Source organism: Peromyscus maniculatus, chromosome 12 (assembly GCF_049852395.1).
Source record: "Peromyscus maniculatus bairdii isolate BWxNUB_F1_BW_parent chromosome 12, HU_Pman_BW_mat_3.1, whole genome shotgun sequence".
NCBI classification, from domain to species: domain Eukaryota; kingdom Metazoa; phylum Chordata; class Mammalia; order Rodentia; family Cricetidae; genus Peromyscus; species Peromyscus maniculatus.
Window position 1 is genome coordinate 83155157 of NC_134863.1, and position 16295 is coordinate 83171451.

The window sequence follows — 16295 nt, forward strand, 5'->3', positions numbered from 1 at the left end:
CAGAGGTCCAATTTGCAAGTTGTGGAATACAGTGCAAAATTCATACAAGCACGGAGCAAGATTCAGTCGCATGGGCAAGCCAAAGGTCTGACTGCCAGGTGGACAGCTGCAGCCGCAACTCTCTGGCCGTCTCCTGCAGTCTTTCCTGGCTGCCGGCTTCCAAAACGCCTTAAGAAAAAAGCCCCAGATGCCCAAGAGTTGACCCAGTCGTTTTGCTGGCTGGTTTTCAACTCCCCAACAGTACCCTGCGTGCTCTGAGCTAGCAAAGGACCCGGCACGTTCCTTTCATTGTAAACTTTTATAAAACTTAACCCGATGCGGCTGCGAAGGTGAGCCACCACCCTGTAAATATACAACCAATAAGACAAAACGTATAAATCTCCCAAGAACAATCACCAGTCTCCCGCCACGCCACGCCACGCCCTCCTGGGGGCGGGGCCTGAAGTGGGCCTGCGCAGTGGGCCCATCAAAGGCCTCTCCAGCCGGAGGACCCTAGAAATACCCGGTTCCGAGAGGCTGTTCTGCTACCTCCCAGTGCCATTTGTCCCAGGTTCGCTGCACCCGACCGCCAGCCATGTCGTCCTGCAGCCGCGTGGCGCTGGTGACCGGGGGTAACAAGGGCATCGGCTTCGCCATCACGCGTGACCTCTGTCGGAAGTTCTCGGGGGACGTGGTGCTCACGGCGCGGGACGAGGCGCGGGGCAAGGCGGCGGTGCAGCAGCTGCAGGCGGAGGGCCTGAGCCCGCGCTTCCACCAGCTGGACATCGATGACCCGCAGAGCATCCGCGCCCTGCGCGACTTTCTGCGCAAGGAGTACGGGGGACTGGACGTGCTGGTCAACAACGCGGGCATCGCCTTCAAGGGTAAGCCATGGGGTGCGGAGAGAGGGGAGGCGGCTTCCCCAGAGCCTGGTGCCAGGGTGGGCTCTGCCTCTCTGGGGAGCTCGGCTCGGGCAGGGGCGCCCTGGCGTGGGAGTCTAGAACAGATCCCCTGGGAGAAACAGGGCAGGGTGGGGGCTGCAGGCAGAGCGGGCTCCGTGGTCCTTGTGTTTACCTAACTAGGACTAGTCGCCATCGTTCCCAGTTGTCGAGTAATTGGGCTTGGGGATACTTGAGTGGAACTTTTCATCTGATTGTGAAATAAACAGGAAATTGAGAGGAGAGAAAGGAGAGATCCCGATACACAGCCCTCCCCCGGGGGTGCTGCGTCTTTCACAAACTATAGAGCATTGTCAGATTGACAGTGGGGTCCGACTAAACACTTGGAAGTGGATTTCTAACGCTCTGGGTCAGGTCTATACAGCGTCATCCAATCAGTTCCATTCTCTTTCTCCCCCGGAAGTTGCTGACCCAACCCCCTTCCCCGTTCAAGCAGAAGTGACCATGAAAACGAACTTTTTTGGTACCCGAGATGTCTGCACTGAGCTCCTGCCTCTCATAAAACCCCAAGGTGAGTCTGGTGGGAGGTCCCCAGGCCTGCTTCTCTCCTTCTGTGCCAGGACTGGCGCCCGCCTCTCTGCCACTGGAGGTGTGGCTCTGCTTTTGGTCTCAATTCTTCTGTGGCTGCAGATTCTCTCTTTGCATGTCCTCGTTAAATGTCCGCTCCGCTTCCACATCCTCTCACTTGAGGGGCTTTTAGGATTCCATTCCTCTCTCAAACATTTCACACACCAACTGGGCCCCTACCTACAGGTCACAATGCCCTCTCCCTACAAAACCTCAGACTATGCCCCCTGAGTGCCTCCCTCGGGTCACCTCCACAGCAGGTCTCAGCTGTCAAACTGCACTGCTGCCAGCCCACCCAGGAGGCCTCCTTTCTTGAGCATGCTCCTTTCCTGGGTTTCCACACCCTGTCTGCCCAGCTCCACCCCTCCCTAAGGTCCTTCAGGAGAGGGCCCAAGCCTTTGGCATGGTTCACAGGACTCTATAATCTGAGCCGTCTTTCCTCCAGGCTGTTAGCTCTCCATCGACCTGTTCCATGTTCTGCAAAACAAACTATCGCATTCCTTTTATCATGAACTGCTAATACCCCTGTCATTTGGAGCCACTGCTCACTCATACATACCAGCAATGGCAAGTGAATCACTTTAGGAATGCGAGGTTCTAGTTTAGAGTTCAGTAAGTATAGCTCACTCCAAACTAATGTCCTCTCTCTCTCCCTTGCGGTCCTCTGGATCTCTAGAACCTCAAAGGGCAGCTGTTTCCATGGTCACCGGGCTTCTCTACCCAACCAAACCCTGAAGGAAAGAATGCTGTTTCTAACGCTTCCTCAGTCCTGTTCTGTGCGTCCTTTTCTCAGATGGAAACTTTCTGATGTAAAATCTCACCCGATGTAAAATGCCGTTCTTGCATACGCCTCTCTACATAGCAATCTGTGGTGTGTTTTAGGCAGAGTGGTGAACGTGTCCAGCATGGTGAGCCTCAGGGCCCTGAAAAAGTGCAGCCCAGAGCTGCAGCAGAAGTTTCGCAGTGAGACCATCACAGAGGAGGAGCTGGTGGGGCTCATGAACAAGTTTGTGGAAGACACGAAGAAAGGAATACACAATAAAGAAGGCTGGCCGAACAGTGCATATGGGGTGACCAAGATCGGGGTGACCGTCCTGTCCAGGATCCACGCCCGGAAACTCAGCGAGCAGAGGAGAGGGGACAAGATTCTGCTCAATGCCTGTTGCCCCGGGTGGGTGAGAACAGACATGGCGGGACCAAAAGCCACCAAGAGCCCAGAAGAAGGAGCAGAGACCCCCGTGTACTTGGCCCTTTTGCCGCCAGATGCAGAGGGACCCCACGGGCAGTTTGTTCAGGAGAAAAAAGTTGAGCCGTGGTGAACTCAGCTCTCACCTCTTCCCACAGCGTCCCCTCCCTGCTTTGTGTCCTGTCTTGGTGAGGGCCAGGGTACATTTTTAACAGTGCTGACACAGTAACTTGACACTCGTTAACTAGTTCTCATTGTGTGGCCTTGTGTTCCATGGCGTTCTTTATGATCCCCTCTGTGATGCAGGGTGAGAAAAAGTAAATTCTGGGGAAGAAAAAAAATAAAAATAACTGGTTCTTTAGGCATACTGTTTTCTGTTCTTGTGGGTTTTTCCTTTGTGTGCATGAGTGTCTGGCCTCGGTATATGGAAGAGCACTGCACACATAAAGTGCCTGTGGGGACCAGAAGAGGGACGGCTCCCCTGGACCTGGAGGTCAAGGTGGTTGTGAGTCTCCACAGGAGCAGCAAGGGCCCCTCACTGCGGAGCGGTCACTCCTGGCCTCTGCAGCTTCTTCCCCTGCAAAATTGGCTTCGGCTCTGCAAGAGTTAAATTAAAGCCAAAGTCAGACCAAGGGGAGGCATGGTGAAGCCTCAGACAGTGAGCATCTCAAGAGCAGGGGCAGATCACAGGTGGCTCCATGGACCCTGGAGTCCTCTCTGGTCCTTACAGGTGTGTCCCTTGGGTGACAAGCAGGACACAATGAGAGGCCTGAGTCAAGGACAGTGTCTACGGTTCAAACCAAAACCCTCAGCTCTCAAAAGGAATAGACCATTGTTCTGGAGCCATTGAGTGACCCTGCCCTGGGAACACAGAGTTATGTTGATGTATCCAACCATCTTATTAAATAAGAAACACAGAACCAATGTAAAAGAGAAAGCCGAGAGATCAGAGCTCAGAGCTAAAATCTCACCCTTTCTCCTGCGGTGTCCCAGCTTCCCAAAAAGAGAGCTATTTCCTTGTGTGTCAGTCGGTCCAAAGTCATTCTGCCTACTCATTGGTTGTAAACCCAAACATGTGACTGCCTCGTCACTGTCTGTATGTACAGCCCTCTAGGTCTTAAAGGCGTATGTCTCCAATGCTGGCTGTATCCCTGAACACACAGAGATCTATGAGATTAAAGGCATGTGCCACCACCGCCATGCTCTTTCTATGGCTCTAATAGCTCTGACCCCCGGGCAACTTTATTTATTAACATACAATCAAAATCACATTTCAGTACAATTAGAATACTACCGTATTTCCACTTTTCCATTTTAATAAAAAGAAAAAAAAGCAAAAGGTTATAACTAACAAAAGAAAAACTATATACAAAAGTACAATAACTATATACAATATATACAAGTAATAAATACCTAAACAGGTATTTGACAAATCAGAGAAAATAATTCCATTATCTATCCTATTTTGGTAAATCCAAGATGTATCTAATGCACTTTCTATCCTAATTAATTTTCAACTATAACTAACTAATTTTCAACCATAACTAACTAATCTTCAACTCCCTCAGAGACCCAAGAAGGAAATAATATTAGCTAACAAAAATAAAAACAGGAAGTGCATGCAAGCAACTTCCAAAAAATTTGTGAGTTGACAGAAACAGCCAGCTGCCTGGGCAGTCACCTGAGGTTTCTCCGCAGTGTTGGGGCATCATCTTCAGCCTATAGGCTTAGTGTATCTGACAGACTCATTTGTGAAGTAGGATGTACACAAGGTCAACAGTTCAACCTCACATTGGGTGAGAGCAGTCCACGTACCAGAAACACCTGAATTCCACTAGTGTCCTGTCATGATTCAGGATTTTAAATTCTGGAAATTGTTGACAGTTTTTTTAATTCAGCTGTCCATTCTTCTTGGCTGTGTATATATGGCTTCATCTCAACATCCCCTTCTTCTCCACATCCCTCTATTAAATGCCAGTCTACTATCAAGAGGTGTGAGCTTTCAGCTGCTGTTCCATTGCACAACAGAAGCCATTGGCCCTCTGCCTGTTAAGCTGCCTTCGAGGAAAAGGGCACTGTACCTTTTCCGGATTGCGAAGGCCACTTCAGGGATGGGGCCGTATTGTCCTGGCCTCAGAAGATGCCTTTTGATAAAGCCATAACCACACTTGTTTTGGAAAGAATCAGTAGTCCCTTGTTTCCTGTTCTGTCTGTCCATTTTGTCCTGTTGATTCGAGGATACTTTGTTGTCCAGTGGCTAACTTTTGCCACAATGAAAGCTGACTCTGTATACAGTTTCTTCAATGCCCATATTTTCTCTGAAGTAGATTGGTACTGCCAGGAGCCGACATGTCTCAAAAAAGAAAAATTTTCTAAGTTATTAAAACATTTTAAATGCCATATTCTGTAGATCTCTGAAGGGTTTGAAGATGACCTGTCTAAAACATCTCTGCTCAATTTTTAAAACATATCTAATATGACTACAAGTTCTATTGTAATGTCTAACTACTAACTTTCATTTCTTTATATCCTAATAGTTGGTAATAACATTCAAGGATCAGAAAATTGCATTACATTGTTAAATGAATGGTATGAATACAATTAGAAATATACATATAGCATTTTCTAACAATATCAATTTCAAATTTGTTTACAATATAAAACAATCCAATCCAATGTAAAGTATTTAAAACTAGTAATTGTCTTTTTCTTTTCTTTCTTTCTTTCTTTCTTTCTTTTTTTTAATAAGAAACTTATATCTAATCTCCTTTGCTTAGCCTTTTTCCTAACCCTTGACAATAACTTGTAACCAACCCCCCTAAACACTGAAAATTATCCCAGACCCAAAAACCATTAAAAAGACCAAAAAACCACCCGCCCCACACCACCTCTTTGGGAATGTGGGCGTCGTATTCTTAAAATTGCTTCCTGCTGGGTATGGGCGAAGTATTCTTTATCCTGAAAGAAAAATTTTAGGTTAATTGTCAAATTCTAGGAGAGGTAACTATATCCTTCATTATTCAGTCTGTGTATAATGCCAAAGTTCAGGGTTTATCTCAAGTCCTTATTCAAGTAGTCTTTGACACTGGATCATGTCAGCTAGTCATCTCAAAATTGCTCTGAGCACCTTGTAGTTCAAAGCTGATCTGTGGATGATGTTTGTCAGCTTAATGATATTGTTGTTGTCCATGTGGAATTGTTGTTGTTGTGGGGGGCCATCTTCTTCCTGGAGACTTAAGTTGATGTTAGACCTGGCTGTGATTTCCTGCAGAAAACTGATAAGAGACGCGAACACAAAGACATATATATTCAGGTAATTGAAGCCCTTTTTTTTTCTAGAATTAGTTAGTACTCTATATGACCATTCATATCTTAACAAAGTTTAAAATGTATAAATATATATATATTAATCTTGTAAATTTTGATATAAAATTCATACTTTAAGAAGAGTTTAAAGAATCAGAATAGAATCAAAGAGTTGAGATTAGTAATAGAATAGTCCCTTCATTAATTTGGCTTTTGTCCTGTCCCATAGCAGAAGATGGCTCTTCTATTCTGGCATGATATAGGGAGTTTGCATTTTCCTTTTAACAACATGCTTGAGTTTAAAGAAGGAGAGAGCCATTCTCCAACTCCAAAGTCAGCTTTAAATTTTAATTGAACTGGGACTATTAGAAGACCAATAGTGTTAAATCTTTAGAGAAAAGCAGAAACAAACATTTAGGAAGACAAAATTTTTTAGATAATATATACCCATATGCCGTTTCACTCTGTTTCTTGGGATAGATGATTTATCCCTTTTCTTCAGTTGTCTCATTTGTCCAGTGTTCTTCAGATTCCTTAACCTTCATTTTCCTAAAAGACAAAAACAAAAACCTTTCCCCAAGACTAATTTTGAGGATGTTCCTTTTTGGCAAATTATTATCTGATTAAATGAAAAGGTATGTGTTACTGGTACAAGTTAGTTTAAATTGGATGTTCATGCTGGTTGATGAACTATCACCTCCTCTAATTAAGAGGTCTCTCTTGTTCAAATCAAACCTTTATCAATTTTGATGGTACCCACAGCTTATCTTCTCCTGTAGAAACAAAAGCAAAACCTCGTCCCCAATGTAATACATACCCTGGTTTCCATTCTGAGGTCAGCACATCCTTAAAGTACATAGGCTGATTTAATTCTGTAGTTTTTTCTATTATCCAGTGTCTCTCTGCAGCTGTTGTTCCTTTCTCATTGGCATTCAGAAAATTCAAAGTTAGAAGAGCATTATGCACTCTATTTCTGGGGGTTTTTGTTACCCCTTTCTGTTTATTTAGCATATCCTTTAGAGTTCTGTTTGATCTTTCTATAACTGCTTGGCCCGTAGGATTATGTGGTATGCCTGTAATATGCTTTATATTGTGATAAGCAAAAAAATGTTTCATTTTAACAGAGACATATGATGGAGCATTGTCAGTTTTGATTTGTGCAGGTATACCCATGATGGCCATAACTTCTAGCAAATGAGTGATTACAGAATCAGCTTTTTCAGAACTCAAAGCAGTTGCCCATTGAAGTCCTGAATAAGTATCGATGGTGTGGTGTACATATTTCAATTTTCCAAATTCTGCAAAGTGAAACACGTCCATCTGTCAGATTTCATTTCTCTGAGTACCCTTTGGGTTACATCCTGCTGGTAATGGCGTTTGATTGTAGAAGGAACAAGTAGGACATTTCTTTACTATTTCTTTGGCTTGTTGCCAGGTTATGGAAAAATCCTTTTTTAAGCCTTTACTATTGACATGATGTTTTTATGAAATTCTGAGGCCTCCAGCACATTTCCTATTAATAATTTATCAATCTCATCATTGCCTTGTGCTAGAGGGCCTGGCAGACCAGTATGGGATCGAATGTGAGTTATATATAAAGGATGATTCCTTTTCCTGATTGTATCTTGTAATTGAATAAATAGTGAAGTTAATTCTGAAGCATCAAGGATAAATTCTGCAGTCTCAATATGTAACACCACTCTTTCAGCATACTGAGAGTCAGTTACTATGTTGAGAGGTTCTGAAAAATCCATTAATACCAACAGAATAGCATACAATTCTGATTTTTGAACTGAATTATATGGACTTTGAACCACTTTACTTAAATTTTCTGATTTGTAACCTGCCTTTCCTTGTTTGTTGGCATCTGTATAAAATGTATGAACTCCAGATACGGGTTTTTGCTGTACAATTCGAGGCAAGATCCAATCAGCTCTCTTGATAAGATCAATTCTATCGCTTTTGGGATATTTGCTGTTAATTTCTCCCAAAAAATTACTGCAAGCTCTTTGCCAAGGTTCACTTTCTGTCCATAATTTTTCAATGTCCTCCTTAGTTAATGGTACGACAATTTCTGCTGTGTCTATTCCTGCTAATTGACGAAGTCTCAATTTTCCTTTGCAAATCAAGTCAGATTTTTTCCATATAAGTTTTTAATTTTTTTTCTTTGGTTTATTTGGTAAAAATATCCATTCCAATATAATATCTTCCCTCTGCATTAATATTCCAGTAGGAGAACACCTAGAAGGTAAAATAACCAAAATGCAATCCAGCTTTGGATCAATACGATCCACATGCTCTTCATGTACTTTCTTTTCTACCAAGGCCAAGCTTCATGTGATAATTCTCTTGAACTATTTAAGTCCTTGTCACCTTCTAAGGTTTTGAACAAATTAGTAAGTTCATCATTTTTTACCCCAACAATAGTTTGTAGATGAGAAATATCTCCAAATAATCTTTGAAAGTCATTAAGAGTCTGTAGTCTATCTCTCCTAATTTGCACCTTTTGGGGTCTAATTTTTTGTAGCTCTATTTTGTATCCTAAATAATTAATAGAATCTCCTCTTTGTATTTTTTCAGGAGCAATTTGTAATCCCCAGCAAAGCAAAATTTTCTTTACTTCTTCAAACATTCTTTCTAAAGTATCTGCATTTGAGTCAGCTAGTAAAATATCGTCCATATAATGATAAATTATAGATTTAGGAAATTTTTTACATATCACTTCCAATGGCTGTTGTACAAAATATTGGCACAGAGTTGGGCTATTCAACATTCCCTGTGGGAGGACCCTCCATTGAAATCTTTTAACCGGTTGAGAATTATTATAAGTAGACACTGTAAAAGCAAATCTTTCTCTGTCTTTTTCTTGTAAGGGTATTGAAAAGAAACAGTCTTTTAAATCAATAACTATGAGAGGCCATCCTTTTGGTAATAGAGTAGGCAAAGGCATCCCAGATTGTAGAGAGCCCATTGGCTGAATTACTTTGTTAATTGCTCTAAGGTCTGTTACCATTCTCCATTTACCAGATTTCTTTTTAATAACAAATACAGGAGAATTCCAAGGGCTGGTTGATTCTTCAATATGCTGAGCATTTAACTGTTCTTCTACCAGCTCTTCTAAAGCCTGGAGTTTCTCTGTTGTTAAAGGCCATTGCTGGACCCATACAGGCTTGTCTGTTAACCATTTTAAAGGTAGAGCTGTTGGTGTCTTTGGAAGATCATCAGTTATTGTGCCCTGTTCTTGTATAATATGGATGGCTGGTGACCACTCATTAGAACAATATCTTCTAATATTTCTCTCAGTAACATGTGCTAGTTTATGATTTGTTTCTGAGATTGGAGGGATGTTAATCTGAATATTCCATTGTTGCAACAAGTCTCGACCCCACAGGTTCATAGTTATGTTAGCCACATATGGTTTTAATTTTCCTCTCTGTCCTTCTGGACCTATATATTCGAGCCATCTTGCACTCTGTTTCACCTGAGATAATGTCCCAATTCCTAACAGTTGAACGTTTACCTTCTGAAGAGGCCAAGTTGGATGCCAAAATTCTGGTGCAATTATGGTAACGTCCGCACCTGTGTCTACCAGACCAGACAACAAAACACCATTTATTTTTATCGTTAATTTTGGTCTTTGTTCATTAATAGAAGTTTGCCAAAAATTTTTCTTTATGTTTTTTCCTGAATTTTCTATTCTCTCTGTTTCATCATCCTGACCAGCATGATTTATTCCAATAGGCATTTGGTTATTTAATTGCTCAGAGCAGGGATTTCCTCTATGACTGCAGGAAAAGTTTGAACTGGATTTGCAACGGGGGCCTGCGTGAGGCCCCTCTGGGAGTTTCCCAAAGACTGAGGCAAAGGATTACCCTTTCTGTCCTTTGTTGATCTACATTCGTTGGTCCAGTGTTTTCCCTTACCACACCTTCTGCATACTCCAGAAGGAAGGGGCATTCTGTTGCCATTTTTCCTTGAAGAAACATTGTTTCTAGGAATGACTTGTCTACAGTCCCTTTTCAAATGTCCTTGCTTTCCACATCCAAAACATCTAACATTCTCAAACCTTTTGAAATTGCTTCTCCTACCCACATATCATCATGCTCATCAGCTTCAACATTAATTGTTTCTCTAATCCAATCTTCCAAAGGTGCAGATCTTGCCCTTAATGGCCTGATTATTCTTTTGCATGCTGTATTCGCATTCTCAAAGGCCAAAGATTCAATTATTGCCTTACCAGCTTCTGAATCTGAGACCATTCTCTTTACTGCTGAAGCCAGTCTTTGTAAAAAATCTGTAAAAGACTCTTTTGGGCCTTGCATCACCTTTGTGAATGACTCAGATTTTTTTCCTGGTTCCTCAACTCTGTCCCATGCATTCAAGGCTGCTGTTCGATATAAAATTAGGGTTTGGACATCATATAAATATTGTGTTTGTACTGAAGCATATTGGCCTTCTCCAATAAGCTGATCCTGGCAAACTTGTATTCCTTTATCCCTCCATTGTTTTTGTATGTTTTTAGCCTCATCCTTAAACCAGGTCAGAAATTGAAGTCTCTGGCTGGGTTCCAGAACACCTTGTGCAAGGTCCCGCCAGTCCTGTGGTACTATCCTATTATATGTTGACCAAGAGTTTAACATTTGCTTTACATATGGGGAATGCATGCCATAAGATACTATTGCCTCCTTAAACCTTTTTAAATCCAACATTTCAATTGGAGCCCAAATATTTTGTGTAGCCATTTGATCAGGCATCTGCTGTACAGTTACAGGATAAATTAAGGGTGACTGTGTGAAAACAGGCTTTCTTTCTGTAACCTTATGATCCAGACTTGAAACAACTTCACTGTTAATTTCTTCTGTCTGAATTTTTACAGGTTTAACAAGTTCTACTAAAGCTGTTATCCTGGCACTTAAATTGACTATCTTTTTAAATATTAAAATGAGGATTAGCATAGTGATAAACTGCATAATTCCACCAATACTAATCTTCTCATATAGTTGTTCCATTGTCAGACTGCCTAAAATTTCAAAAAAAAAACAATTTTCTTCCAATGTACACATAAAACCCATTTTTTTTTAATGTGGAAAAAAATTCTCTTTTAGATAGTTTCCTTTAAAATATCTGATATGTTATGACTTACCAAATCTGTGTAGAACAGTAGAAATCTGAGAGGATTTTCAAACAGCCACCTAGTATCCGAGGTGTAAATCGAGAGAGAGAGAGAGAGAGAGAGAGAGAACACAAGAAAGCGTAGCCGGCTAAAGCTTAAATCCAGCCACGTGTTCCCTCTTGTGTCACCTATTTATCTGTTGAAAGATTTACAGCCACAGGGAAAGGCTAGGATGTAGCTCAGCCATAAAGTGCATGCCAACATGCCTGAGGCTCTGGGTTGAATTCCCTGGAACAAAGAGGAACATGAAAAAAGTCATGGCTTTACTTACTTGGTACAAGAGCTGAAACAGGATGACTATGTCTTGCTGTACCTTGATCCCATTAACTCTCAGGTGAGGATATTGATAATCAAATACAAGTTGTCCTTTAGGTGCAGAAACCATGCCAGGTATATGGACATGCATAGTATATACATCCACCCACACTACACATCCCAGAAATTAAGGGAAGCACACGTTCATTGTCCATTGTCCCAGGGAGCATCATCAGGAACCTCCCATGACCCTCTTTCCCTCAGGAACACTACATACTACTCAAGGCCTCTATCCTAATCTCACCATGGACCCGTGATTCCCCGGCTGACAGAAGGAGTAGTCACCCCTGGAGACAAGCGAGGTCTCTTAGGGTTCACTTTACAAGAATCACCTTCCAACAGGGCTGTTCACGTCCTCTTACTCATTTTGTTTTTGTAAACAGAAGATCAAAGTCAAAAATCATGGCTATAGTGTTCCAAGTGCTAGAGTGAACATGTATACTCGAATCCAGAGGTGTTTTTCCTCAGTATTGTAACAACAGCTAGCATTGGAAGGGCTTTAAAGAGTGTGCCCCAAGTGGAAATCCTTGATTAACCATGGCATCTGGGAGCACAATTATTCACTATTTCTAAAAAATTGTTTCCTAGGCTGAAGGATAAGGTACACAACACTAAAATGGAAGTTTCAGAAAAGGCTAAATTATGACTCTCATAGATAGGAGATTAAGCTTCTATTAAAAACATATGAGTGTTCGTGTGCTAAGAGGGGTCCAGGTGGAGGGCTCCAGCAGGCCTGCGCTGGGCAAGCATGGCTCTGGCAGGCCTGGCCCTTCCCCATTCCCTCCGCCTTGCTAAACTGTTAGATAATATTCCTGAAGCTAGTCACCAAGGTCTATTCCTTTATTTGCCTACTTCTTACCTCTGGGGCTGACCACCAAGATCCAGCTATTGAAGTATTGAAGTCTGGCAATCAAAGGCCCCTTTTGGCTGCCCTAATTAACATGCCCAATCCAAACAAATCAACTCATTTTAACACAGGTTTCTCCTTTTTCCTTTATAAACTGTCATGTGCCTGTGGGCCATGTCTGTCTGCTCTCTCTCCGGATGCCGCCCTTTGCCCCTCAAGGGTAAATGTCCCTTCCCCCGCTTTCCTGTTCCCTTCTCCTTCTTGCTCTTGTGCCAATTATGTCCTTCCTCCAGGTATACGTGGTAGTGGGTCCAAAAGTAACGGTTAAAGTGTTCAGGTTCACGTGGAATAAAAGCGCACTGAACTAAGTACAAATGGAGACAAAAGCCAGCGTGGCCATGGTGTAGGAGTCACTCAAACCCTTCATAAGTAGGAACAGCATTTACACATCTATCAGTCCTTACAGTTCAGAGCAGTTGCAAACAGAATGAACGGGGCCAGAGCAAAATGGTAGAAATCTTCCTGGAAAACCGTCATCTCTCTTAAATGAGCTTAATAAGTAACCACCCTGCCAAGCACAGAGAGAGGGGAAGGAATCACATGGGTTGACAATCAGTCTCCAGAGCTAACTACCTCATGAAGTCACTTCCTTCAGTTCCCTAAACTAATCACTATGACTGATGACCTCAACTTTCTTCTGAACTCTGTGGGCATACTCATGATAGGCATGCATACATGCAGGCATGCACACAGTACATATACACACATGCAGGCATCCACATAGTACCTACACACATGCATGCATGCACACAGTACATATACACACATGCAGGCATGCACATGGTACATATACACACATGCAGGCATGCACATGGTACATACACTCGCATGCAGGCATGCACACAGTACATATACACACATACAGGCATATACATGGTACACATGCATACATGCAGGCATGCACACAGTACACACACACACATGCAGGCCAAACACCCAGGCTGGAGAGATGCTCAGTGGCAAAGAGCACTGACTGCTCTTCTAGCAGCCCCAGGTGTGATTTCCAGCACCCACATGGCAGCTCACAACCATCTCTAACTCCAGTTCTAAGGTCTCCAACAACTTCTTCTGACATTGCAGACATTCACAAATGTGGTGAACAGACATACATGCAGGAAACATACTCATACAAAGAGAAAAAGTGTCCATACAAACAACCAAAAAATGAACAAGTCAAAGGTTTTAAAATTATATATATATATATATATATATATATATATATATATATATATATATATATAATAGATGGTGTCAAGAAGAGTTACCCAGTACATCTACAACCAGACACAGACAGCTATCTCTTCCTCCTGCTACAAAAAAGCAGAGGCCCCGCTGCCCAGGCCAGACCAGGCCCAACTCCTCCACCTACCCAGTCTTCTTGCAGCATGCATTCTATTTTCATCATTAATTTATTTTTATGGAAAAACATGCTCCCAGACTGCTCTAGAAGAATTTGAGTCTCATTCAGGGAGTTCTCTGACTCCCAATTAAATTAGAAACCTACAGTGGCATCACCTGAAAAATAACCCAAGTCTTTAGGAATAAGTTATTATGCTCCTTGGCGCACTTGTCCAAAAGGAAAAGAAAAAAAAAAGGTATCAAAGGGGAAGTGAAGGGGCCGGGGGATGGCTCCGCAGTGGAGCATGTGTGTCGCTCCTGCAGGGGACCTGAGTTCAGTTCCCAGCCTCTGTGTCAAGTGGGTCACAGTCGCCTGTCACTCCAGCCTCAGGGCATCCGGACTCTGTGTGTGTGTGTGTGTGTGTGTGTGTGTGTGTGTGTGTGTGTGTGTGTGTGTGTCTATGTGTGTGTGTCTGTGTGTGTCTGTGTGTGTCTGTGTGTGAGTGTGTGTGTGTGTGTGTGTGTGCCTGTGTGTGTGTGTGTCTGTGTGTGTGTGTCTGTGTGTGTGTGTGTGTGTGTGTGTGTGTGTGTGTGTGTGTGTGTAAAACAATAACAATTATAGGAGGGGAGAAGGTAACTTGAGAGAATGAGGGGGCACAGGAGGGTGGGAGTGGGAGGGAGAGGTGGAAATGATGCAAACCTGGTATTTACATATGAAATCCTCAACAAGAATAACATTTAAAAATGACGCTTCAAACACTCTCTAATTTAAAAACCAGGAATATTTGCTGTGACATAAAGGGAGCCGCATGCAACTTGTGACTCCCATGACTTTACAGGACAGCAGAGGCACAAGCGATGAGCAAACTGCACTTGGAAAAGCCTGAGTCACGGTGAGATGGAAGTTCTTAGAAAACCCAGGCACTGGCAAACACACTTGGCTTCCACCGCTGAGAGTGGGTGGAGAAGTCAGATCGCACACGAACTCCTGGACACCGTCCTTGTGAGTTCCCTCCCAGGGGAGATTTGATTGGTGGACACACAATGCAAGAGAGAACCCCACTTATAACTTATTAACTGACCTCAGGCAAACATTAATCTTGGCACCACAGTCCAGCAAATGCCCTAACAACACTTTCTAAGCACACTCTCCCACAGGGACATGCTGAGAATCACGCCAAGAACTGTGTCCTGTCCACAGATTGTAAGTGTAATTTTTTTATACACTATTGGAGTGTACAGATCGCAGTGCTGAGGTTATTCCCACCCTCTCGGTGTTATTGATTGACACCACCCAGCAGAACCCTGAGCTCCCCGAGGGTTAAAGATCCGTGGAGTCTTCAACAGCCTGCCCACACTCCACAGCCAAGTGTGGCCAGCAGAGTTCTGCGGCACAGGAAGGATGTAGTCTGTCATGGTAGAAATCAATGCAGGCACTCAGGGTAGGAGTTTAGAGAGAAACTGGGCCAGAGACCATAAAGATCCCAACAATAACAATAGCCAAAGAAAATTATGGAAAATTATGTTCCTGATGAACATAGATGCAGATTTTCTCACTAAAATATTTGCAAACCAAACTTGAACATTTCAGAAAAGATCATTCACCAAAGCCGAGCTGGTGTTGATCCCATTGAGGCAGGATAAAGACCATTACCCAAATTAAGGCCAACTAGGCAAGTTTTGTTTACTTCTATTTATCTATTTATTACTGAACTTTCTAATCCAGTAATTAAAATAGTTTTTTTTCTATCCACAGGACTGACAATCCACTGCAGGATTTGGGAGAGTGTTATAGGTTGACTTTTCAGACCTCCTTTTATAGGGAAAAGGTGTGAACTGGGCATTTTCAAAGGAATATGGCCACCTAAGGACTTGGCAAGGAAATTTACTGAACTAGACAGCAGTAACATTATTTAACTGGACATTTCCTGGCAGAGCACCTTATCTCATCAGGGTAGAGATCAGGGTATGTTCAAAACATAAATCAGACTCCCTGGGGTGAGGAAATTCCAGAAATAGGTTAAAGTGTGGCCAAGGAGCTTTGCAGTGAACAGAAACAAACTTACTTGACCTTGTAACAAAATGGCTCCCGACCTTCAGATGGGGTCAGGTTGGTCCATCATTCCTGCCTTGACTTCTGTGTCCCTTTCAAGTCCTTGCTAGGGAACAGACATTCGCATCTGTTGTATGGACTGATAATGCCTGAGGCAGACCGTAAATATCTCAGCTCCTTCCATCTGGTGGAAAACAAAATTTGAAATGCATCAGAAGATACGTGGCCATATTGTACGTAGCATCAGGAGGAATCTTGGGGGTCTGCAGAAGCTGAAACCAGAGTGGCCAGCCAGGGGAGCCAGTGAAATGGGGATTGGTCCCAACTATCTCCTCCCTCATAGTCTGTTTGGTTTTAAGATTGTTTCCAACTATACCTAGGGTTTCTCTAATTACACCTGATTGGTTAGCATGGAAATGGCAAATTTCTCCGAGGGCTACACATAGCCCTTCTTGATTTATGAAGAGCAAATTGAGACCTCTCTTGTTTCATAATACTATCTCTGCGACAGA

General features: G+C 42.9%; 1 protein-coding gene and 1 long non-coding RNA gene across 2 annotated transcripts; one reads left to right on the top strand and one right to left on the bottom strand.

Moving 5' to 3' along the window:
• Positions 1 to 440: 440 nt before the first annotated feature.
• On the top strand, positions 441 to 3053 carry LOC102903804 (carbonyl reductase [NADPH] 1). The gene is made up of 3 exons (XM_006998201.4): positions 441 to 863; positions 1342 to 1449; positions 2388 to 3053. Exons 1-3 carry the CDS (start codon positions 575 to 577, stop codon positions 2822 to 2824), a joined length of 834 nt encoding a protein of 277 aa, XP_006998263.3. The 5' UTR covers positions 441 to 574; the 3' UTR covers positions 2825 to 3053.
• An 855-nt stretch (positions 3054 to 3908) lies between these two features.
• On the bottom strand, positions 3909 to 12339 carry LOC143268170 (uncharacterized). The gene is made up of 2 exons (XR_013043882.1): positions 6445 to 12339; positions 3909 to 5966 (listed from the first exon to the last, which is right to left on the bottom strand). It is a non-coding gene; the product is annotated as an uncharacterized LOC143268170 (long non-coding RNA).
• Positions 12340 to 16295: the final 3956 nt, after the last annotated feature.